Source organism: Sebastes fasciatus, chromosome 11, assembly GCF_043250625.1.
Source record: "Sebastes fasciatus isolate fSebFas1 chromosome 11, fSebFas1.pri, whole genome shotgun sequence".
Classification (NCBI taxonomy): domain Eukaryota; kingdom Metazoa; phylum Chordata; class Actinopteri; order Perciformes; family Sebastidae; genus Sebastes; species Sebastes fasciatus.
This window is the reverse complement of record NC_133805.1, coordinates 23,201,002-23,228,294: the sequence shown is the minus strand read 5'-3', so window position 1 is coordinate 23,228,294 and position 27,293 is coordinate 23,201,002. Positions and strand designations below refer to the sequence as shown.

Sequence of the window (27,293 nt, the reverse complement as noted above, 5' to 3'; positions counted from 1 at the left end):
CATTTTCTTGATCAAGTAATATCAAGCAAATTCTGTCTCATCCACGTCTTACAACTCTGGTCAGTAGTTAGAAAAGTTTCATTACCGTATGATCGTAAGCAGCTAAATAAAAGCTTGAACTTAAGACATGACGTGAATGAACATATTTGTAGATAATAAGACTTTATAAAAATGAGTTTTACTGTAAAAACTAAAAATCACGCCGAAGATTCTAATTGGACTACACAGCCAAAGACTGATAAGTCATCAGATGCCTTGCACCGCACAGCATCAACATCATTGCACAATAAGCTCATGCCATAAGAGCACAGCACCACCAGAGTCACGACTTAATCCCACCTGCTCACCCACCAAACAGCAACCCTTCGCTTGATGAGACAATTTCTTTACAGAGAAAAGTGCCATGTTTCTGTTTTGAATCCTTTTTTTTGTTTAACAGTTTTTCTCAATCACTTTGTCTCATTTCTTTCTTAAACAGTCTTAAACATTCTCTAAACTGTAAGTGCCATTACCACAACTGTTTTACGGGACACCACAACTCTATTGCATGTCTGCAGAAGGTAGTAACTCACCCAAAACAATTCATTCATGCTTCAAAGCCTAGTGATTGTGTCAGTAAATTCCACCAAAATGAAGTTGTTTTGTCATCGTGTGAGCCGTACTGGTCAAAATGTTTACATGTTTTTCACCATGGCAGTAAACCCTAGAAATGTTTCTTATATACAAATCTCTGATTGTTGATGCTGACTGCTTACTGTATACAAGAATGCCAGTTTTGTCCAGCTAAAGGTTGAAGTTTACTGGGAAAGGTTAATACAATGTGTTGTACACAGAAAAAAAGGCATGCACATCCTTTTTGCGTGTGTGTGTGGAAAACCGGAAGCTCTACATACACTGTTTAATACACTTCCGGCTAAAGCCTTCAAAATAAAAGCTGGCGCAGGTGTTTTCGACATTAAATCGGGAACAAAGCGTACAGACATGAATAACAGGATTTATATTTTAAGGAATCCGTTTAGAATGTTGTGAAATGACCCTTTAGTATAGCGTGTAGGCCTTTAATATTGTTTTCTTAATTCGAGGAAATTTAATTTGAAGTGATTCATTTCCTCTCTTGTTTGGGGGCGTGACGTAGAGGCAGACTGGGCAGCTGTGATTGGTTTCATAGTATGCACAATTAATAATATAATAATAATGATAATACATATATATGTATATATGTATATTTGTATATGTATATGTATATATGTATATACATATACATACATACATACATATATATAATTATAATCAAAATAATATCTAAAATCTAATATATATAGATTATAATTATATTATATATAATAGCTCATTATAATAATAAATAATGAATTTAATATTACTAACACCTAACACAATAATAATACCGTATTAATTATTCAGTTCATGTAAGTCACGTACTGGAGATAAATGTGAAAAGCTGAAGCCTAACTACTGACTGAGTCTTAGTGACCAATCATCTGTCCTATTTGGAAAAGAATCATCAAATTAATATCAATCTTGGAATTTTTACCTTTATGTTTTCATCTTCAACAGTTTTAATTATAAGCCAGGACTGAGTGTTTTGCAGTTTTATTATTGTCACATTAAGCTATCACCCAAACTATTTTAATGTGCATGTGACAGAGTTTATAAACTTCACAAACTGTCTCATGTAAATTAAAAATGTAACATATTGTATGTCCAAATTGTAATGTTTTACTATCTATATACTATTTATAATATAGAACTATTTGAAAGTTGACAACAACCAGATTAATTTTATTGAGAAATTATTTGTCTTTAATAATCTTTGCATCAAAGTCATAAATATTAGTTGTTACTTTCACTTATAAAGATAGGGCTATGGCTTACCTGCATACACATGAGCTTCAACATGGATTACTTAAAGAAAAGAAGCATTTCTGTATATTTTAAATTGATGAAAGAAAAAATGCTCCGTCCTTCACTAAATTACTCTCATCCTTCATTCTTCGGTTAGCACTAGTAAGACAAATGCAATGCAAACTGAACTACAAGAAAAACATTTAAAATGTTACAAACAACATGATTGAGTGCTAAAACAGTGATTAAGGAAATATACGGCATGCAAAAGTGAATTCAACAATCAAAAGTTAAAAGCAACAATGAACTCTAAACACAAGCATCTCAACAGAGAAAACAAATAACTGCCCGTCACTGTTCATACTAAGTCAAAGTGATGTCAGGTAAGGAGAGAAAATAACCTACACTAACCTTTCCCAACTGGCAGAACAAACTTGCATACATAAAACATAAGTTTGAGTAATACATGAACATGAACCTGATGTAAAACTACACAACTGGATTGTCAAACTGAATTTGACGAGAGCGATGATCCATCACCATTTTCTTCATGTCCTGGTCTGCTCTGAGGAAGCTCATTTCAAGCTCATGTCCTGGGCCAGCCATCGGATCGTACTGGTGTCTGCAAAAGAGCGTACAGTTAACGATGAAAATACATGGCAATGCAGCTGATGAGTTTTTGTGTTCAAGGGTGATTAAAAGAAGGGTTCATATTAGGGCTTTCAATTGATTAAAACATTTAATAGGGATTAATCGCACATTTTTATCTGGTCAAAATGTACCTTAAAGGGAGATTTGTCAAGTATTTAATACTCTTATCAACATAGAAGTGGACAAATATGCTGCTTTATGCAAATGTATGTATATATTTATTATTGGAAATCAACTAACAACACAAAACAATGAAACATATTGTCCAGAAACCCTCACAGGTACTGCATTTAGCATAAAAAATATGATCAAATCATAACATGGCAAACTCAAGCCCAACAGGCAACAACAGCTGTCAGTGTGTCAGTGTGCTGACTTGACTATGACTTGCCCCAAACTGCATGTGATTATTACCATGAAGTGGGCATGTCTGTAAAGGGGAGACTCGGGGGTACCCATAGAACACATTTTCACCCCTTTGAAAATGTCCACGACAGTTTTACCTCGCCAAAACTTAGTTTGGAGCATTATTCAGCCTCCTTCTGTGTAGGTTAGAATGAAATGGTTGGTCCCAATAGACTCCTTATCTTGGTTCAGTTGGTTTTCTAGTTTCATATTCCAGTATCTTCATTCTAGCTTTAAAACCGAGTCTGCTACAACCTCCAAAAGATCGATTGCGTTAATGCGTCAAAGAAATTAGTAGCGTTAAAACAAATTTGCATGAACGCATTAAATATGAGAGCCCTAGTTCATATGTAAAATTGTGGTTTCTAAACAGGGATCAGTTATGATTATTTTGGTAACACATTTTTAGTAAATGAACTCACTGCTTCAAGTGTTCCTCAATGGCCTTGCGTTCATACAAGGTGCCATACACTGTTTTCACAGGATCAACAAACATCTTCTTGGTGAGTGGACAGATCAGATGTTGAGGTATGAACTGTGGCACAGGCTCCACCAATTCCTTAAATAAAAACAAAGAAAAGACACACTATAAAAGAGTAATTTAATGTAAAACCGGCAAGACACATTTATATATGTAAGACATAAAAAAGGTGATATCCGCCACAAATATGTATATATTGGTGCGCATTTACTTTCTCCATGTCATCCAGGGACTTTCCTGCAGTTTCCTCTGTATGTTTCTCGGCTTCTCGTTCATACGTCTCACGGTTCGTCAGGAACTCTTCAGCCAAAATGCTTCCAAAGAAAAAAATTAATATGTAAGTCAGATACATTATATCTTCCAATACGTTTGTCTGTTTGCTGCTTGTTCTACAGAGCTGAATCAACACCTCCCTTACACAATCTCACAAAAAAATAGCATTATAATGGCAGTATGATTACGAAGAGCTACTGCATTTCATTGTACTGGTGAGGCTGTTATTGTGTTTTTGAAACCCTTAACAGTTTGTCCTTGATTTCTATGCAGCCTGTAGAATGAAATAGGGCAGCAGCGGCGCCACTCATGAACATCAAAATCTATTTTGAAACCGTTTCATATGTCTGTCAGTTGTTTGTATCATGTCGAAAAAACGAACGCATAGTCCGAACGTCAGGAAGCGCACGGACACGCACATGATCGGCGTACTGTGGGATTGCTGTCACACTTTTAAATGGAGTTAATGAACTGACAAAGTACATGGAGTCGGATACAAGCACAGCAGTTTTAACAGCTTTTGTTGTATTAATCAGGGAAAATACACGCGCTGAAGTGCTTATATACATGGCCTTCAACACAGATTGCTTCCTGAACAGATTTCACGATCAGCAGATGGATTTATTAGTAGTTTAGTTTTTAAAAATCATGCTAAAATCACATATCTGCTATAAAAACATCCTGTGGTTGGTTTGTTTGCTTTCACACCACAAACGAACCGCAGGACTCTGGTGCGCATCAGGGTTCGATTGACAGCTTTCACACCAGACAAAATGAACCGTACTAACCGGGCAAACAGACCTGAGTTTGTTTTAACCGAACCAAATGGGTTAGGTGTGAAAGTAGCCTTAGTTGGAATGAGTTTTGAAATGGATCAAAGACATCCTCAGCATAAGAAACATCTCATGGTAAAAATGAGCTTTGGTGCCCATAACAATGACTTATTTATGAAAGTGTATACATACAGTACATCTCTCTCACCTGTCCAGGGGATCATCAGGCTCAGGGATGATGAGCAGTCCATACACAGCTTCTAGGATCTCTCTCATGGAGATGTGGGCGTTGTAGTTGCGGTCAAATATGTTGTGGCAGATGCGGCCCACACTGTTGACATTGCAATGGTACACCTGTTACCATGTTAAGAAAACACGCACATTTCTAACCGATAACATTACTTTATTAGTGATGAACAATTGCAATGAGCGTCTATATATTATGCAAATGAAACCCAAACAAATAACTCTTCAGTAATTTGTATTTTGGCAGGATACTTGTGTGACAAAGCGGACGAGTGGAGGTTTCGCTGGGTAGTCGGGACCAAACTGGCAGTACAGCTCAAACACGCCTTTCTTATACGGTGTGTCAGGAGGGCCTTGCATGAGGATCCTCCAGAACGCTGAAAAGATTACAAAAAAGCTTCAACCTTGTCGCTATTGAAAACTACATTTATTTGCATGAATAAAAAAACAATGTACCTGAAAACAAGGTATACACAGTACTGGGTACTGTGCATCAATGCAATTTCTCATCCTGTACATCTATATAATAACAATATATGGCTAAAACTTCACCCCGTGCCAGTCATGTGAAATAAGAGAACATGCCACTTACTAAAGTCCGACTCTGATGGAAAGATTCTGAAGAAGGGATGTGGGTTACAATGCAGGCTCTTCAGCTCCTCCAGGATACGTTTGTCCTTCTCCAGAAGCCCCCAATCCCCCCTCGAAATCTTCTTTTTCACAGCACTATTTAGAAAGATTATCAATGCTTCAAATGTAATGCCAACACTTGAAGACAGTAAATATAATATAATAAGTATAAAATATAATTATTGCAGTTTGAAATCATAGGTCTAAGAGACTATACCACTTCTCTTTTCACATAATAAATAATGTATTTCCTATCATCAGCATGTCTTACAGCCACCAGCTTGGCTGGAGTCTTTGTCTTGTTTACACTATTTTTTGTAAGTATTGTCAGAGTAATCAGTTCAATTTAAAAAAAGGATGCCTCTTTTTATGTGCGACACCTTCACTTTGTCAACTCGTTCTCTGTTCGACAACTCAGACAAAGTATAACATCAGGTAAATAAAGTGGTCATCAGCAGATGGATAATATAATAATCTCACTGGAGTAAGGGGTGGGCAATATATTGAATATACTCAATGTATTGCAGCTTGTTCTATGTGGGATGTAGTAAATGACGAAGATCGAGTATATTAATCGTCACGTAATTTCTTTAAGCCGCCGGCATGAGACTCGCTTTGGTGTTTTGCTTCACCTGCAGCTCTCTCGCTCTCTTTATACATCCATATCACAGACACACTCTCCTGGGCGAGTGTGTGGAGTATGAGCATGGATGTGCATATGGGGCGTGTGATTTTGTGTCTTAAGGGAAGCAGGAAACGAGCCATGAAGCATGTTGAGGTCGGAAAAGGTGATGAAGATGTCAGCCTCCACTTCGAAAAAGACGGTCAAACTAGCCCCCACGTTGTTTTGCGGTACAAGTATATAACCTACATGGAAGTATATAACCTACTAGGCATTACGGTAAGAGCGTCTAAGAACTGGCTTCAAATAAAATCAACCAAGAACATACTTCAAAAATAAAAGTGTTCTTCCGGTGAAAGCGAAAGCAATTACGCATAAATTCAATAAGTCGGTCAGTCAGTCAGTCAGTCAGTTAATAATATATAAAGAAATAAAACAAAATAAATAAATATTAAATAAAATGAATGATATCGCCTGCAAACTGTATTTCGGAGAAAGAAAATTTTATTTCAATTCTGTGAATAATTAGTCAAACTTAATAAGAATACATTTCCAAAGACCAATCTGACAGTACACCACCTCGTGAGTGTTCAGATTAGTTTGCTAGAATGATCACGCTGGTATGATCATATGCATCAATGGGTTAAATCAAAGTTATTTTATTTTAGAGAAAATATGTAAATACCGAGATATATAGTGTATATCACGATATAGCCTAAAATGATCGAGATATTATTTATAAGCCGTATCGCCCAGCCCTACTTACTTGACCAGGTTTATTATTAGCCTCTATGGAACTGCTGCTTCTATCACTCACCTCTCTGTCACCGTCGCTTTGCTGTTGATCTGGCTTGGCAAGGATGTCTCTGGACATTCGTCATACCCAATAGTAGTGAAGAAGTTCAACAAGCTCTGCTGTAAAAGGAGAGGTACAAATGAATCACATACATCAAGACAACACATCAAAGTTTATGCCTGTGTAACAGTAATGCGCTTCAGTTTCATATCACTATCAACAGAACGAGGGAAAACAATCTACAATAACTAACCTGACTGATGGAAGACGGGTCAAGTTTTTCCTTCAGTTTCCTCTGCTCCAAAGACAGAAGTGTCTCAATCTCAAAGAGCTTCAGACCCTCTTTGGTTGTCTGTGGTTTGAAACAGCAACCACCTGGAAGCAATGTGGATGTGAGGTTAACAAGTGTCTGAATAGAGATCTGTTTAGAGTACATATCAACATCCATCAAAACACATGTTTTGAGTTACAATACAGTTTCCTGCCTTACAATATGTTTACTAGAACAGTGTTTCCCAAACCTTTCCTTCCCGAAAAAAACTTCCCAAATTCTCAATAGGCTTCATCTATAAATCGTGAGAAGAGCGAAAACATTCCTGACCATTTTTACTGACATTTCCGCATCACCTTATATTATCTTGAATAGGTAAACCTGCTATTTCGAAGAGATTTACGTTTGATAAATAATTACTTTGCTTTATGCACGTGCTATTGAAAACATATGCACATGTTAAGTACTTAAATGAGACCAAATAAATGCATTTAGGCGGAGTTAACATGCTCTTGTTTTTTTCCTCCCATCAGTAAAACAAACAGAAGGTACGCAACATTTCATATTAGAGTCAATGTTATAGTAGGCTACAATTATTAGAACAATACGAACATTCAGGCTCCCTCATGTGGCTCAAAGGTGTACCACAGATATATATAAAAAAAGACTATGAAATACATTCTGCACATTTATTTTGTGACTCTAATAAAATCTCTCAGTCTTTGGGAATGACTGTACTAAAACACTGAAGGCTAATTGTGACTTTGTAAAACACAGATGCCTGAATGAGCTAAATGTACTCTCCCTAAGCCGTGTAGAGACAACACGGCTTGTGGCATAAAGGTCCACCCAGATCTTTCTCTTAGTTTAGGACTTTCAGCCAGGAAACACAATTTAGAGTGACTCCTGGTGTTAGGCTAAAACATCATACCAACAACTGATGTATGCTTGAGCTGTCTGGTGTCAAATACTTTGAACCTTGTAATGAAAATGCAATAATGTTAATAACAGTCAACAACATTAAATAAGACTCTACAATGATGGGTTGGATGAGATGTCTTGGATTTGCAGAATGTTTGATGGCATATACTATATATTGCATTATTTTACACTTGATGCAAGATTTAATAAGTACATCACAGGAATTCAATTTAGGAAGCTGTCTTTCAAAGATGCCATACCTGTTGCATTGCTGATTCCATGCAGCATAGTGTTGTTCACCTTTCCAAGAAGGATTGAGTCCACAATGATGTCAGATTTCAGCAGTTTGGCTGTAACAGCGTCTGGCTTCATGGAGGATCTATGGAAAGAATTGAGATCATCATAATCTCTAGTTGACATTTTGAAGTCATTGTTACTCCTAACATTTTCTTACTGTTCACAGTAAGATGTTCAATATATGTACGAAGATGTCAAATATAAAAAGGTACCATAACTGATAAGAACAGAGGAAGAAATGTACCCATAATCATTTCCATCAGTGAGACACATGATGCGAAGTCTGCAATCTGGGAACCTCGTCTTGACCTTTTCCAACTCAGACGCCCCATGTTGCAGGGCGTCGTAGAGCTTAGTACATCCACTTGCCTCGATGTTGCGTACGTGTTCCTACAATGAGAAAAAGGGTATATTACTGCATTAAATCCAGACGTAAATTGTAATAAAATTACGACAGATCTGAACACTGACTTTACCTTGAACTTTTCCAGATTTTCTGTAAATGTGTGGAGAATTTTCACCTGGGAGTCGAAACTCACGAGGCCGATGACATGATAAAAATCATAAGCCATGGTTCTTGTTGCAAAGTTGTCAAAGAGCTCTTTCACAACATTGATCTTCTTTATTTCTGCACTTGCATAGCACTCCTCGTTCATGGAGGAGCTTGTGTCTATCAGCACCTAATGAAAAATCAAGTCAAGCATAATCACATTTTAGGTGAGTCCTGTGTTCCCCAGCCAGTCCCACATTCCTCAAAAGAAATGATCAAACAAGAGACAGACAAAGACTTACCAGTATGGCCTCTTTTGGAGTCCTGGTTGTGACAAATGTTCGGTCATCTCTATAGTCACCAGTCCTGTGTGAAGTGTCAAAAACGCAACTGTCCGCAAAATGCTGTAGTGACTTTTACAGAGTATACAGTTTACTGCTGCTACATCTGTTCTCACTATTTTGTGTGCTACTGTATCAAACAACAAGGGTTGATTGGCACTTTGTCGTCCCTATTTGTGCAGGCAAAATACAAATTGCTGTAGAAACTAGAAAAAATCTATAGGATATGTAAAGCGTATACAGAAACGATAGAAGAGGGATTCATAGGCCTTTGGTATTGGCTTTAGAAAAAGAACAAAAAAAAAGATGTTTTCTGCAGTTACAGTACATCCTTTATTTCATTAAACATGTAAAAAATACAATAAAAAGTTAACTTTAACACGTTTTTAAAAGTTAAAAAAATATTTAAACACATTGCGAAAGAGTTTGAGTTGTTATTCACCAAAATATAATTAACCTACCTCTTATATTGTAATTTATTGGTCATCTCTATTGGTTGTTTATATAGACGTCATGCAGTCCACATTTCATTTTGTTTACTTTGAAAAAGGCCATTTTGAAATACAAAAATGTGATAAAAAAAGACCTGTAATATACTCTTTGTTTTTATGAAAGAAGCAGGACACAACATTTCAAAATAACGCTGAGTTTAAAAATATGTTATTTTACAAATGTATGATTGTAGTATATACTGTATATTACCTGTATTTATTGATTTAATTTTGTTGTTATTTAATGTCATATTTATTTATCTAACATTGAACAATTTGGGTCTGGAAGCTAAAATGCAGGAGCACGGGGTGATCACAGGCATCCAGAGTCAAACAAAACAATAATTCATGTTCCCAATTCCTCCATAAACAGAAATTTAAAAGAAAAAATATTTCATCACAGCATAACAGAAACATAAGGTAAATACTGTAAGGTACTTACCTGGCTGCCAACACATTCACATCCACTGCTTTGTCTTTGCCATCCAAACAATCGTGCACTCTAATCATACCAGGAGATCCTTTTCCTTTAAACAAACATACGCCAATGTTGTCTGACAAAGAGAAAAAATAAACATTAAGTAAAACAATGTACAACACAAAGCTTCCCACAAACATGGTACTAAATATCAGAGGCAATAAGGAAACCAATGGGAAGCTCCTTTCAGATGTGTTTAGAATGTAGTGCATAATATTATTGTTTTTTTCTGCAGGAACTTTAATCTATAAATAATGCAACAAGAGATACAATCTTTTGTACGTAAAAGCAAACAGCAATAACCTTTACCTACCAATGTAGTGTACATCTCGAGGACAGTACTCGTTCAATACAGTCCAATAAAACTTGTACCTACTGAATGATTCTCCGTCTTTGTCTTTATACAAAATGAGACTCAAAAGTGCTTTGATGTCAAAAAGATTGTATTGAATAATCTTGATTTTGTCTTCAACCTTATTTGCCATCATCTATAGCAGCATAACTTGTAAAATATAATGTGATTAGGCATATAAAAGACATGCATGTTATTTGATATTTTATTTTGCATCGTTTTTATTTATATATATATATATATATATATATATAATTTCTCTTTTAGGTGAGTTTTTTTTTATATAGATAAGCCTGTAGGGGTTCCTTCCTCATCTGCAGATGTATTTCATTTTTTATTTACTTTTTCTCTGTCTAACCTTTCAATGAATCTTACCCTTTAAGGAGACAATACCATTTCAAACATACAGTATATGTGTGCACAGTCAGAAAGTATTTAAAGGATTACCTTCACTCAGTAGAAGAAGGCGTGCATCACACTGTCCCAGCTCCTTCAAATGCAGAGGTGGGGTCACATTGAGGTATTGATTGTGGGGAGACTTTAATTCTTCCACCATACTTCCAAAGGTCTTCTCCATGTTTATCTGAAAGCTGCCATTAGATTGTACAGGTTACTGAAAAACACGGCTCAAGTCTAAATCAAACAGAAAAAAAGCATCTCATTGAAGTACTTTTAAGAAAAGTAAAACTTTGAGGATACATACTTTTGACCAGTCGTCTTATCTTGGTCAATCCAAAGAGGATAAGTTTTGACGAATGGAGGCAAACTGAGCAGGATTTTTTCAATGTCATTGGCTCGCTGTACTGACGTCTCTCGCAAAACCTCTTCAGTGCAATGTGGAATTCTCTCTCCATCTAAACCAAAAGAATAGAAAATCAAGTGAAGCTGATAGTATATTCAGTAATATTTTAAATACAGTTCTGAAAGAAAAATGTGCGCAAGAGTTTGTATAATTACTAGGGCTGTCAAAGTTGACGCGATAATAATACGTTAAAGTAAATTTGTTTTAACGCCACTAATGTCCTAAACGCATTAACGCAACTTGCGATTTTTAGGTTGCAGCTCGCTCATTTTTAAAGCTAGAGTGAAGATACTGGCAAAAAAACCTAAGGAATCCATTGGTATCAACCATGGGTGCATCCCAAAGCTCTTATTTGTCGTTTCCTCGCTCCTCGCTTGAACCGGAAGTTGTTCTGGTGCGCCTGATTGAAGACCGTCCCAAAGCTCTTATTTCTGCATGCAGGAGCGAGGATCGAGGATCGAGGATCGTGGAGCAAGGAGGGATCTCTGAGGAGCGATGACCGAGGATACACAAGAGCAGCCTTCAAGGAAGTCTTTTACTGACCGACACGCCCCCTTATTGGATATCAGTTACTGATTGGACACTGCTGCCGATCGGACTGATCTGATAACTTTACTTCTCAACATCACTGGAGTTTCATACCGGAGTGAAGACAAATCACAGATTAAAAGTTGTATAGTTTAGTTGTCTTCTGATTCACCATCTAGTTAAAATCTGTGTTAATTGTAGGTGTGAACAACGGACGGACCATGTTGATGGTAAAGTGTTCCAGCAGCAGAATGGCCTGCAGTATCTCTCCTTCACACACCGCGGCTGAAGGAGTCTGACACTGAAAGAGCTTTATGAGACCTGACAACGAATAGATGGTAAACTCTGTTCAATTATTAGAACGATTTTTCTTTTGATGATCTGTTATTTCCTCCCATTAACTTTTAAGGATACTATTTAAGTCAGAGAGAAGGAGGGTCTGTCTTTTACACCTTTTAAATCATTTCCATTCGGTCACATGTGAGGCTGATAATTCCTGAACGTCGGGTTTGATATGAGTTACATCATTTACATTTTCCCTGAAACATTCAGCCTAATAAATAATTTCTAGTGTCAGAATATCAATAAAAACAGACGCTAATAATGAATAAATAATATAAAGGCATTGTGCCAGTAGAAATGGTTTCTGGTCCTCTAAACAGGACTCAGTCCACAGTAGAAATACAGACTGCAGCTGTTATTCATGTGCAGGTGTTTGTTAAACAGGTAACATGCTACAGAGAGAAACACTGCTACTCTGATAACTCTGTTTCTTCATTAGTATTAGTACAGTTCAGACATAAACAGCTGTTAAAGTCGACTGACAGCTGATCTAACTGTGATCAGCTGCTGCGGTCATCAGAAACATACGTTGCTTCACGTGACGATTCAGAGGAAAGGACGTCTCATGTCTCTAAAAACATATTTCCTCTCTTCCTCTCTCCTCGAGTCTCTTCCTCGCATCCTCCGCTCGCATCTCCCGTGGGCAGGACTAAGAGACGAGGAGAGGAGTCGAGGAGAGGAATCAAGCCGTATAAATTCAGAAATGGGAAAGGCCTTGTGACAGCTGTTGTTGCCTGTTGGGCTTGAGTTTGCCATGTTATGATTTGAGCATATTTCTTGTGCTAAATGCAGTACCTGTGAGGGTTTCTGGACAATATTTGTCATTGTTTTGTGTTGTTAATTGATTTCCAATAATACATATATAAATATATTTGCATAAAGCAAGCATATTCGTCCACTCCTATGTTGATAAGAGTATTAAATACTTGACAAATCTCCCTTTAAGGTACATTTTGAACAGATAAAAATGTGTGATTAATCGCAAGTAATTATTTTAATCGATTGACAGCCCTAATAATTACTAATGCGGTTTCCATACAGTTGGGACACCCATGCCATGCACAAAAATAATTAGGTTTGATGTTTCATGCAAACTACAGTAAGGCCCTGTTCAGACCTGGCATTAAAGCTGAAGTACGCGAGATTGGAGCAAATATGATTAAAAAAAGTTATTTTTATAAAACGGTCGCTATACCGTGACAGTAAGGCTGGGGCGATTCGTCGATGTAGTCGACGTAGTCGATTACGTAAATACGTCGATTTACGTAACGTGCGTCGACGCATCGGATGACGTAATGAAAATGCGCTGCGCCCGGTCCAAGCATGGATTCTGATTCCCCCAGAGAGCAAGATTGGTCAAAAAACCCTCGCCAACGTTCATCTAAAGTGTGGGAATACTTCAAACAGAGACCCAACAATGTGGTGCTCTGTAAGTTGTGCTAAATGGAGATGGTGTACCACAGCAGTACAAGTGCAATGCACCATCACCTGACAAGAATGCATCCCGGAGCGCTGCGTGAAGAAGACAGCAGCAAGACACCGCTGTAAGTCCTGTTGACTTTTTCATCACCCAGGCATGATATATTAAGATTGTAAAAGCACGGGCGTGTTTCTGTTAGCAGTAGTCATTTAAAGTTTGTTTTTAAAATGTTTCTTCATCACCACCATGTTAAAAGTATTTTATGGCCCACTGTTATAGTAACGTAACTTTTTCTGTTTACTTTAACGGCGATGTACGAGTGAGAAAATGGCTTATAGTAACATTACATATTGTTCTAAAGTCTGTGACTGTTAGTCTGTAAATAGTTTCAACTATTTCTCTCTTGCTCCACACTGATGCAAAAGTACATTTGCTAGTGTTTATCTTAACTGCATATTATTACAGTGATGAAATAAATCCATGTCTAAACCATTTTAAGTTTTAAGTTAAGTACTTAAGTAAAAATACTGATGAGGATTATTATTATTATTATTAGCCTAATGTCATAACACAACAGTGCTGTGGAATTAGACCTGTTTTAAAATGTGCCACTATTATTATTATTCTAATGGGCTTTCTGTGTCTCTTTTTCAGGATAAGACAAAGCAGAGTGGAGGACTTTTTCCACAAAAAGAACATTGCACTTTATTCCTTTTACATGAATTTACAATACAAGCTCTTGTTTGAATTTTTTTTTGGAGAAATTGTATGTTGGACTGAAAACAAATTACCAGTAAAGACTGGGATATTTTTTGTTGTGAAATAATGCCATAATAATATTTGTGTTTTATGTATATGTTTATAAGAGAAGATATTTTGAATAAAGTATTGAAATAATAATGAGTCAAGTTTTTGATATTTATTTATTTATAAAAACAAATATTTCGAATAATTGATGAATTAGTCGTTAGATTAATCGACTAATCGAAAAAATAATCGTTAAAAAAATAATCGTTAGGTGCAGTCCTACGTGACAGTAGTACATGAAACAGGTAACCTGAAACAAATCATGTGCCTCTGTGTCTTCCGGTGTTCCTAACGGCATCTGCAAGATTTCACAGACCGGAAAACAACCAATCAGAGCTGATCTGGGATCTGCTGTCCATCTGCTGTCTATGAGTGGCGGCTGTCAATCACTCGTGAACTCCGACCAAACGGTCAAACTAGGCAGTTCAGCACTGCAAATATGAATCAATATTCTGTTACTGTAATGCCTATTTCTTGCCTCAAAAGTTTTCAGAATCATCGTGTAGTGTACTGTTTAGCTGTAAAATGAGAAAGTTTGTGACCCGGCAGCCATGTTGAGATCAGGTTGAGATGGCTTGAAGGAATGCCAAGTACCGGTCACATTACCGGAGCACAGCCAATAGGAACGCTCTCTCTCTCTGAAATGACCTGTGATTGGTCAAAGTCTCCCGTCACGTGCTAGATTTTTTAAAGCCTGAAAACAGAGCCATGAGGAGGGCAGAAGTCTAGTTTTCTCTCAGAACACTTGAATTACAATATGCTGAAAGGTTATTATGGAATTTTTGCCCAATGATGCCAAAAATATACTGCCTATTGCTACTTTAAGATGCGTCCTGAGTGATCGGATCACAAGTGGCCAGCTTTAAATACGTACGTCTGTTCAAACCTGGCATTATAATGCGTCTCACATGGATCGTACTTCGTCTGCCCAACGTAACTTTGACGAGTGTCCGACAGACCGTGTGTGTGAGGTTGTTGGTGGCGTTATAGCTGTGAACGTGAACGTGAACGTGAACGTAGGTGTAGCAGTGTGTATACAGTTTATTTGTCGGTGAATAAATGCTACGAAACTACAACTCCGCTCCGCTCAACCGAGCTGAGAGACCGGAGACGACTTCCAGTATCTTGCAACTCCGGCTCCGCTTCTTAAGGTGGGCTGTTAAGGTGGCGGGCTTTTCTCCTTAAAATGACAAGCCGCTCCTCTGAACCACCCAGCTTTTTAATTAATTGTTAATATTTCTTTTAACCGATAGCGTTAATCGGTTAAAATGCTTAATGTCGGTTAGCAATTAAAAGTTAAACATTAACATCCTAAAACAGACTAAATGTTGGCTTGTGAAAGTGCACTGAGTTTTACCTTTGATTTTCTGGCGAACGTATGCTCGTTCAAAAGCTCCAGGTACTCCAGGTACTCTGACTGGTTCAGAAAAGCGGCTGCCATCTTCAGACTCAAGAGTGATTGGTGCGTAGTCCTCATGATCTGCTGCTAGTTTCTGTCAAAATAAGGCATTACCTACGTGGTCAAACATCAAATAGGAATGTTACCTTAATGCCTTCATAAATACATTCAAGCCATGTACAACCGCTCAAATGAATGGCAACTTCTATTCACATAAAACACTGGCAGTTAGGATTTCAGTCTAAAATTACTGGTTTTACCCGTCACAAGCTGTATCAGTCAAACCTAAGTATCTTCATACCTCTGCTTCTGATAGGAGATGTGCCCAGCAGTACAGTGAATTCTCAAACACATCCAGGTCCTTAATGAGTTTCTCCCCCTGTTGTGTTCCACGTTGAGGCAAAAGCTCTCTGAAGAGCATGTACAAGCCTTCAACGACTGCAATCTACAACAAAAGAACAAGTGTGTCTGAAGAAATGGGTACTGGTGAAAAAGCACACGTCACTGTGTAAAGGTTCAGTTCACCCAAATTACAGGAAAACATCTTCCCGAAACAACGCAGATCATTTGAATTCTATCTGCTGAGAAATCTGCTGCTGTGACCAATACAATGATGGTGAATGGGCTTTTTTTCTTTTTGTAGCACAGCAATTCTGCACAAAATTTAAATGTTTTCACAGCACTAGTAGCCTAATATAATGTGTGAATTGTTGAAATGTAATGCAGCATGAGAACACCCACTTGAATAAAATGCAATGGATATTAAAAGCAGAATTATATCAGCTTATGTTGTTTACCTTCTGATTCCTGGTTACCGGTTCGTTCCTGCAGAGTAACTGATGCAAACTTTGTGCGAGAGGGTTGCATCCAGTCAGTTTTCGTATGTAGGAAATCAGTTTCTTCAGTTGCTGTTTTATATAATGCACTTTCTAGAAGAAAACAATTAATAAAATGTATTTCAAAGCAGGATTAAGCTCACATGGGAAGGAAGGGTAAAAGGACAATCTAGCAATGTTATTGCTAGATTTGCCATCTTTTCAGATTTACTGTTTTAAAAAAACAAGTGTCTGCAGCCATGCTAGTGCCGCTTTCTGTACCAAATTTCATTGAAATCCATCCAATAGTTGTTGAGATGTTTCAGTCTGGACCAAAGTGGTGGACCGACTGACCATCCAACATTGCCATCCCTATAGTCACGCTGCTAGCATGGCTGAAAACATAGTGAAAAGATTACTGAGTAAATATTAGCTGCTTTCCATGGAGGAGTCTTCAACAGTGCATTGAGTGTCTCTAGTCTCTGCACAATGTTATATAAAGGAATACAGATGATAAAGCGCGGGGTAAAACTTACAACAGCATAAAGTGAAGACAAGAACACACTGATTCCTTTCTGGGTTTGTTGGACTGAAGGCACAAAATCATTAATGAAGAAAGTCTCATGGTGTGAAGTCTCGTCAGAAAAATGTGGACAAAGAGAAGTTAACCATCGACCCTTCAGAGATCCCACAGCTTTGCAGTGTGTCACCACCACAATGTTGACTCCTCTGCAAATATAATAAAGCACAGGAGAGAACAGAAGTACTGTATGAAAAAAGAAATCTGACTGTGTTGACAAAGAGGGTCACAAGACATAAGATCTGTGCTTGGTGTGGTAATTCTGAGTTACTTGTAGTGAAGGATGTGTGCTAGGATTCCACTTTCATTCGCCAGCTTGATTCTCAGACTGGTTATGGTGTCACTTGACAAGTTCACCGTCACCTCAAAGTCTCCCTGTATGAAATAAAAAATAAAGATTATGATAAAGAACAGATTAATTTGAAATAAATACTATGTATGTGTTTATATCGTATGTTAAAGTAAATATGCCAGAATGAATTAACAAACAATGTATAGACTGATATGAAAATAATCCATCTCAATCATCACTTCTGCCTCACTAGAAGTGTGCGGCAGTGTCTGTTTCTGTAGAGACCCTGCAGCCCTCTGCCTGTATTTTCTCTTTTCTTCTTATTTTGCTTTACTTGGGACGCTGCTGGGCTTCAGCCAACAGCCTTTGGGCCCCATGTCGGGGTGTAACCCCCAGCCAATAACAGCGTGCAGGGTGTGCAACCTGTTCAGCTGGTCAATACCCCCCCTTTGTCATGCTTGGCTTTCTAATACCGACCTCACAAGTCCCCCTTTACTTTGTTAGATACAAAGCGTCCGTATTTCACGGATTGGGGGCGGTTGTGTTGTGTGCATGTGTTCCAGTGATCCCCCTGCTTCTTTCTGTGCTGTGAGTGCAGCTATGACTGGTGTGTGTCTGTAGCTTAAGTAGAGCAGCACTGACAGGAAGCCTGCATTCATTCAAAATCCGGCAATTTGGCACCTTCCCGCAGGATTATGCGGCGTTGTGCGGAGTTAATTGTGTGTTTTAGAACATAACCGCCAGGAAACAATCAGAAAATAACATTTTATATCTCTCCGATTTGCTGCTTTGTTCTCCACTAGCGGCACTCTCTTCAGTTACTCTATTTCAGTTACTCCTCTCGACCATCGCTGCTCTCTCTCTCTCCTCCCTCCCTCTCGGCTTGTCGAGCCGAGGAGGGGAAAACTTTGAATGCTGTGTGTTTACAAACAACAACCGACAACCGATACAGATTATACCTTTAAAAAAAAACACACTGCCATTCCCAAAGTGGTTAATGAACAATAGACAATGCCATCTTAGAGCTCTGAGCACTGCCCTACCGACAGTTGGGCTAGAAAGATGAAATCTAAATGTATTTATTGAATTTAAATTTGAAAATGCACATAAAGTAGTTTCTGACCGTTTACATCTGTTTGAACCAATTTGATTTCTAAAAAGTTACAATCATCAAATGTAACAAACACAATTTGGAAACTCCTTGATTACAAAAAGTATTAATGATGATGTGTGATTAAAATGGAGATGTCATCCCAAGAATGTATATAGTCAGTGAATTTTGTTTTTTAACACAGGGCCATAAATCAACATAAACAAGATTGGAAAATAATATCCATATACTGTTATCAGTTAATATCGTCATTAGTTGCATCATGACCAATATACTGTAGTTAAGACACACCTTGAGCATGATGTGGCATCGAACCACATTGCCTCCGTAGGTTTCACCAAACTCTCGCTTTGGTATTTGAGGAGCCTGTTTCAGGTTTTCCTTTGGTGTGAAAATGGCATAAATCACAGCTCCATTTTTAATATGTCTGTCCTTCAAAGACCCTGTATGAGGAGACAACATTTTAAGTGAACTTATTTAAAAAACATCCATTTACACATCCACAGCAAAATTAAAATTGATTTGAAGTCGTGTTTCTGGCCACCTGATGAATGCCAGTCAAATATTCACTCCTTTTAGTTCTGTTTTTGATATCTGTATCTTTAAAATCTAAATGTCCCACTATGTTCGTTGGGGTGAGCTGGTAGTGTACAGCTGTTTTTTACAGCTTTTCCTCTGAAAACAGCTGCATGCTTGAACCACAACAGTAAAGACGAGGGCTGTAAAACCAAAACAAAGAGCTGGATCCTGGTTCAAGGTTATGGATGCTTCAGTACCTATGCAGTCATTGTCATTGTTTACAACCACAGTGAAATGAAACTAACAGACAAAATCGTAGCAAAATAAACTTTAACATCTGGAAACCTTCACCGTAAAATGTGTTCAGGTCTACTCACATGTGTTGAAGAAGGGATCATCTGTCAAGGGCATCCCATCGAGTGTGTAGAGACAGACTCCTTTGGAATTACCAACACTTTCAAGATGGCCGATCCTCAACATCAAATCCTCAACTGTGTTTATCGCTGGATCCAAATCTGTAAGTTTAAAACAACCATTGTGTTAAGTTGGATGTCGATGTCTGCACAATGATCACTCACACAATCACATTTTATTTCCAACTAGGGCTGTCAAAGTTACCGCGATAACGCTTTAACGCAAATTCATTTTAACGCCACTAACTTCTTTAACACATTAACGCAAATTGCGAATTTTAGGTTGTAGCGGTCTCAGTTTTAGAGCTAGAGTGAAAATATTGTTATCACATGAAACTACAAACCTAAAAAATCCATTGGTCCCAACCATGTCATACTCCCTTTACAACCAAGGAGGTTAAATAATGCTCCAAACTTGCACTAAATTCTGGCAAGGAAAAACTGGCATGGCCATTTTCAAAGGGGTCCCTTGACCTCTGACCTCAAGATATGTGAATGAAAATGGGTTCTATGGGTACCCACAAGGCTCCCATTTACAGACATGCCCACTTTATGATAATAACATGCAGTTTGGGGCAAGTCATAGTCAAGTCAGCACACTGACACACTGACAGCTGTTGTTGCCTGTTGGGCTGCAGTTTGCCTTGTTATGAGTTGAGCATATTTTTTATGCTAAATGCAGTACCTGTGAGGGTTTCTGGACAATAGTTGTAATTGTTTTGTGTATAGTAAATAATAAATTTGCCCACTCCCACATTGATATGAGTATTAAATACTCGACAAATCTCCCCTTTAAGGTGCATTTTGAACAGATAAAACATGTGCAATTCATTTGCGATTAATCGTGATTAATCATGAACAATCATGCGATCAATCGGGATTCAATATTTTAATTGATTGACAGCCCTATTTCTAACACAACACAGCCCAGCTGTGTGATCAACAAGTCAATGGCTATTCATCTAATGATCAGACATGGATTATAAAAAGATATGTTCCTCTTACCGTTAATATGTTTTGGTTGAGGACATTTGGGGTAAGTGTACTGCAGACAGAACGACTCCAGTGACTTTTGCACAGGCATCACAGTTTGAACTTGAAGCTCCGCAGTTCTGGGTCCTTGAATGAAGTTTTTCATCGCTGAAAATCGGTTCTTCTCCACCTGACTTAAACCTGTAAAAATGTAAGCGCAAAAATAGTATTTAATTAATTTGTTACATACATTTTTATAATTAAGTGGACATTTAACTCAAAATGACTTGTTTTGATCATTTTTAAGTTATTCATTGTCATGTGTGATGGCACTGAACACAATGTTTCATTGTACATAGGTAATGCATATATTAGAAACACTTGTTAGTCTGCTACCTTATAAAACTATGACACATATACCCTACAAAACTACCATACAGTTGAATCAACACATCTAACAGTGTCAACAATTAAAATTTATAATAGATAAAATGTTTTACAAAAGGTATTTATTATAGTGTTGTATTAGATTGTATTGCTATGTACATTATATATATTTTTCCGGTCACCCAGTGCAATGAGCCTTAAATGAAATTGCAAATACATTACAATTCAAGCTAAAGAAGATCCCACTAGATATAGGTTTAATTGTTTTCCACTGAGTGGCAGTCAAGCATATCTTTGGTTTCAAGTTGAGGTTCATCTCACCCATGTCGTTCAGATCTTCATCTGTTACGCTGTCCACGAAATCTCTTTCATCCTCTACGCCAAACTGGACAAACTGGTCGTAGAGAGATTCCAGTCTGAACTGCTCAAGTATGTTGAACATTGCATCCATCTAAACAAATACATCAAGATACTTAATTTACAGGGATTTAACGAATACGAAAATATTATACTCAAGTAAATATAGGGTTACTTTAAAGAACTTTTACTCAAGTAAATGTACTTGTGTAAAAATGTACTCAGGTAAAACTCAAAGTAGGTCAGTTAAAATGTACTCTTGAGTAAAAGTTACTATGTTATATTTCAAAAACAGACACAAGTGGAACCAACATTACACCACAGAGGCCTGATGTCAACACCAACATTACATTCAGGCTATGCAACCTCCTTCCTCTATATAGCCCATCGACAGTACATACACAGTCTATGATATAGCCTTAGTACAATTAACATTAACCAGAAAAGAGGACAAAAAATCAATTAAACATAAATGACCAACACTAAATAAAAAGAGCTATGGACATAGAATCAACAGCACAATAAAACACCACCAAGGCAGAAAACAGATGTATAATACAACAATATAAACTCCACAGTGAACAATAAGTCAGTTTGTTGTAACTACACCAACAAGCTACTCTTAACTACAGCCATGCAAGCAGGGATTTGAGCTATATGCTATATAACTTAACTCGAAAGGTTAAGCACACAGGGGAAAGGTTTGGTAGAATTACTTAACAATGTAGCAACTTTATTGCTAACTTTTCAGATCAATTAATTACTTTTTTTCAGGCAGGAAACAGGACTAACTTAATCAGCCATGCTAGCAGGGCTTTGAACTAAATGCTGATGCCAGCATGCCAACCATAGTACAGGGGTCAGCAACCTTTACTATCAAAAGAGCCATTTTTGGCAAAGGAAAAGGGAGCCGCAAAACATTAGAGCATTGTGATGAAGGTAACACAGTTTATAGTCCAAGTATATAGTATATAAGTCTAATGCAGTGAGGGCCAAAGTGCAAATGTACTACAGAGTATTAGGGCCACATTGAGGGAAAAAACATCTGAGATTTCCAGAATAAAGTCATAATATTACAAGAATAAAATTATAACCTTACGGAAAAAAAAAAGAAAATAACACGTAAAATTACTACTTTATAATATTATGACTTTATTCTCATAATATTACTTTTTTTCTCATAAACCTATGACTTTATTCTTGTAATATTATGACTTTACTCTTGTAATATTACGACTTTTATTCTCGTAAACCTATGACTTTTATTCTCAAAATCTCTGATTTTTTTTTATTTTCCTCAATGTGGGCCTAATACCCCGTCGTGCCATAGACCTACAACAATGATAAATATAAATGAAAATGTCAATAAAAAGTTATTCATTTCCATTTTTATAAATCCACAGGGAGCCACTGGAGAGGAGCTGAAGAGCCGCAGGTTGCAGACCCCTGATATAGATATAAAACAGCTGTTAAAACTATATTATATCTATGATGCTAACCACCTTCACGATGACAATATTGACATGCTGATGATGGTGCAAGATTAAAAAAATAAAAAATAACCAAAGTTATTATAATTCATCATGAAAGGGACATGAATGTGTAAACTAGCTCAAATTCATGGCATTCATTCCACTCACTCACTTTCTCCTGCTGAGCTCAAAGTTTTCTTTTATTTACATTTTGAGCTGTAACACTCGCCGACCCTGCAAATGTAGTCACAACTCTACCAGAGACTAAGTGAAAAACAGCAGAAAGTCCTCACATACCTCTCTGACGGTCGACACTCCTCAGTGAAGGCAGAAATCAACCTGGAGGAAAGCCATGTGCATTTCAGCATCTAGCAATTAGCCACACCGTGCATGCACCTGTAAGAACACCCAGCATGCACCTGTTCCTTTGGGTTGGTCCATTACGTCATTACGTTTAATTAAGGTAGATGCAACATGTTTTAACTAGGCGCAGGTATGCAAACCGTACCACATAATTACATTGTTTTCCATTTATATGCATTTACCTCACTACTCAGCCAGTGAAGGTACACATTATAGGCTATATGTCACCTTTCTTCATTCTACTTTAAGGCTATTAAGACTGTTTCTTTCATGTGACTTTTGTTTTTTGAGACTTTTGTGAGAATCTTGAGAGAAAATAAAACCTATTTTTACTCAAAAAAGTTCCAATAGCCAAAAACAACTTTGTTATAGTAACAAAAGTAAATGTAGTTCGTTACTTCCACGACACTTAAGCACTCACACCATTTTCTTGAATACTTAAATTTGGAAAGTTAAAAACTATAGGCTACAACATAACAAATAATAGAAAAAACATCAAGATGTTACCTTGTCTTGGAGAAAAACAGCCGCCTGCAGGCACCTCAGTATTTGGAGAAAACACAGATTGTGTTGCGCCAAAAAGTACGATCTAGTAGTTGAATCTAATCCATTAGTAAATGAAAATGAAGAGAACAATCTTACCTTTTCATGTATCAAAGATCATGTGACATGGTTGTTATCAGTTTCTATTTACTGGAGGAGGGTGTGACTTGGAGAAAACAAAATTACTGAAATACATCAACATCAAATATCTGTTGGTTGCTTGGCCATATTTGTCCCCTATAAGACGTTAGAGTGAATGTTGTTGAACCCTGGGCTGGGTTTTTACTTCCTTTATCATTAACAGGCTTAATGTAAACTCACTACATGCTATGTATTGCTATTTTCAGAGTATTTAGCTTACTCAAAACTGTCACGATTTGACAAGTGGTGCATGATGATGTTGTTACAACAATTTTATGAAAATACTGCAAATCATTTAGATTTGTGGCCTGCAAATCCACATGTAAACACACCACAAATACCTGTATATTAACGGAAAGAGAGAAGAGCCTTAAGGAATTGCATAAAAATCCTAATCAATGTTATGTCATAATCCACCAGTAAACTCCTATGTGTGTGTTAAATCTGAAGCTTGATTACAGCCAATAATATAATATGAAACAGCCTAAGCTCTGCTCCCTCCAGTATATTTTTCTGTCAGAAAAAATAAATCCCAGGACCTCAGACTTTAGACAGGTGTTCAAACAAAGAAAGCCATACAGGAAAATAGTTTTCCCATTATATAAGTTAAATAAATACTCTGTATAACATGAAAAATTACACTAAATGTCGTGTATTTGTCATGTTATTATTGCTTAAGACCAGTAATTGACATGGCTATACACTGCCCTCCCGCGGTGACCACGAGCAACTACACCTCTGTATGCGTTGAAATAATAATATATACTGTATACTGTTATCAATACTGATTTTATTCTTTAGATATATCAATAAGGTATCTATATGTTCATAATAGTATCTGTATTTCTATAGTGAGCGTGAATGGTTGTCTGTCTCTATGTGTCAGCCCTGCGATGGACTGGCGACCTGTCCAGGGTGTACCCTGCCTTCGCCCAATGTCGGCTGGGATCGGCTCCAGCCCCCCCGCGACCCCTAACGGGATAAGCGGTTGCAGATGGATGGATTTCTATAGTATACTTTGTTATAAAGCAATATAAAGCTCTGCATTATATATAATGTGCTAAGAAAGTGTACATCCAGCTGTTGGACCATCCTATTGGAGCAACTAGCAATTATTATTATTATGTACATTGTGCTGTACTGTTTCACCACTGACCTGAGGTTTCTGTTGAAGATCTTGAAGGCTCTGTCATGCAGGACTCCCAAATGGTGTTTGTTTAATAATATTTAAATGTATTGTGCCACATTTTAGGTAATTATCTCTCTGGTTTGGTTTTACTTCCATGATATTCCAACACTTTCAGTAACATAGGCCTTTTCTTTTAACAACAGACATTTTGACTTATCACAGTAGGTGAAGCACAGGTGTTACTAAGAACATTAACGAAGCAGCTGAATGGAGTTGACCCATCATAAATGTTATTATTTATACCTGTAAGAATCACAGAGATACACTGTCATTTTCTAATGATTAGTTAAAACACCCCTGAGTAGTTAAAACACATTTACTTTGTGTGTGAGTGTTATTGGTGTGTTTCATGAAAGCAGGGCTGCAGAGGCTGCACCTGTCTTAACACACATTTTTCAATCAAATATTTAAACAGTGCAAAATTACAAGCACTCACATTCCTTGTCTGTAGATAACTGAGTTCAAATTCATTTTAATTCTTGCTTTATGGAAATTAAACCCTGCAAGGACCAGACACCGCTGTGAAATGATTCCAGAGTAAAACAATTTATGCAACTGTCAAGTAGTTATGCTCCCAAATATAATACAGTAGTGAGTGTGTGATGTTTCCAGAGGGTACAGTATGTTCAATAGTTTGCAATCTCATAAAAGATAATACCAGACATCCCTTGCATTTTTCCTGCAACAGACTCAGACTATCTTCCTGTTTCAGGCCCAGCTATCTGGTCTGTGGCCCGACTTCAAGTTGACACCCTTGAAGGAGGGACTGGCTGGTAAAACTTGCTGATGAACTCCAGCTCGGTCTGTGTCTCTTGGACTCCTTTCAGCTGACTTGTGGTGCCCTGAAGCGGTCTTTTGGGGGAAGTAAAGAATTGTCCATTTATCCGTATAGGCTCTGGATGTGTGCATGCGGCTACACGGCTTTGCTGTTGGGTGACGTCCTTCCCAAGATGACCATTTTCATTTCTATTAACTTCAACGTTGCTCTTCCTACTTCCTGTTTTTGCAGGAGAGCTCCCAGTCTCAGACTTAAATCTCTCAGAAGAACTCTTCCTTGTGCCATGATCTGTTGTTGACACTAAACTACCTCCGCAGGTACTATTCTGTTGCCCATTTTGTATCTTTGATTTCCGCGTCGTTGACACAGAAGGGTCAGTACTATTGCTGCTGTAACTGCCTGCATCCTCACAGCGACGGGATGAGGGGATAGTATTGATGTTTCTTGACCTCCAGTCAGGGCTGCTTTTTCTCTCCGTCTCTGACAAATCACACTTTCTGCTCGGGCTATGAATACTGCGATGGGATGACAGACTGGTTTCGTGGATGGGTGAGTTTCTTGGAGTTTCTATTTGAAAACTAAGACTAGAAGTCGGGGTCCTACAGTGGAGACCGGCACTATCTTGCTCTGGAGAAAGACTGCAGTGGGTTTTAACCATCATCTCGTCACTGTCAGACCCTGGTAGTGAAGCGGTGAATTGGCGGCTCACATGCCCAGACGTGGTGATCCTGTTGCAGATAGGTATCTTTGTTTTACGAGCTCCAGTGGAGGCTGATGTGCTTCCATGCTGTCCATGAGTCCTAGACAGTGAAGAATTATTAATTAGTTTAAGTGATGCAGAGGTCTTGCTAGGAGGAGCGCCCGGCGGTGGCCTGGGTTTAGGAAGGCTCAGAGGAGGAGGTGGATGTGGTCTTAGGGCTGAAGGAGTGCTTAAAGCTCGCAAGCTCTGAGTCTCATCAGTAACGCTTTGTCCTGCTGACAGTCTGGAGGAAAGGAAACAGAAAGAGAATCAGATCGAGAGACATTTTCTTGCATGAAGACAACGAAAAGAAGAATATTTAGTTTGTTTTTCTTAGTTTTGATAAGGAAAAATGCCAAAACATTTGTTCTGATTTGTTAAAATTCTTGAAATCTGGTACTACAGACATACTTTGGGCAAGTATATAAAAGTACAACTTTACAATTTTTAGATCATACTTTTATTAATAGTCAAAATCAGAAAAAACAATAACATTGTGTTCATTCATGCTTTATGAATGTTATGAAATTTTACACTACATATGTGTGCATATCTTTGATATTCAACTTGTTATGAGTTCATAGATACCAAATACTTGATTGTGCTCCTTGTGGTTTCTGAGATAGAGCCATTTTATAATCATACTATATCTAGTATCTAGGGCACATGGGACTACTGTTTTTATTTTAAATATAATGAAGCAAAAACAGTAGTCCCATGTACCCAAATACTAGATATAGAACGATAAGAAAAAACTCACTTTTCAGCCTTTTCAGACATTATTTAAATATACATTTTAAATATACTTTTTATTTTATTTGTATTTCTTTTTCTTTTTTTTAAATTCAAGAAAATGATCAAATATTACTTGATCATTTTCTTGATCAAGTAATATCAAGCAAATTCTGTCTCATCCACGTCTTACAACTCTGGTCAGTAGTTA

General features: G+C 37.5%; 1 protein-coding gene across 1 annotated transcript; it reads right to left on the bottom strand.

Moving 5' to 3' along the window:
• Positions 1–1,798: 1,798 nt before the first annotated feature.
• LOC141777422 (uncharacterized) lies at positions 1,799–23,582 on the bottom strand. Its single transcript, XM_074651651.1, has 26 exons — positions 23,468–23,582; positions 22,895–22,936; positions 21,090–21,219; positions 20,415–20,582; positions 19,374–19,511; positions 18,769–18,920; positions 17,346–17,449; positions 17,031–17,223; positions 16,477–16,608; positions 15,981–16,124; positions 15,638–15,773; positions 11,085–11,235; positions 10,829–10,971; positions 9,994–10,105; positions 9,022–9,085; positions 8,706–8,909; positions 8,474–8,619; positions 8,193–8,311; positions 6,994–7,115; positions 6,762–6,859; positions 5,285–5,418; positions 4,945–5,069; positions 4,655–4,800; positions 3,612–3,714; positions 3,342–3,478; positions 1,799–2,485 (listed from the first exon to the last, which is right to left on the bottom strand). The coding sequence occupies exons 3-26, from the start codon at positions 21,217–21,219 to the stop codon at positions 2,353–2,355; spliced, it is 3,234 nt and encodes a 1,077-aa protein (XP_074507752.1). The 5' UTR covers positions 22,895–22,936; positions 23,468–23,582; the 3' UTR covers positions 1,799–2,352.
• Positions 23,583–27,293: the final 3,711 nt, after the last annotated feature.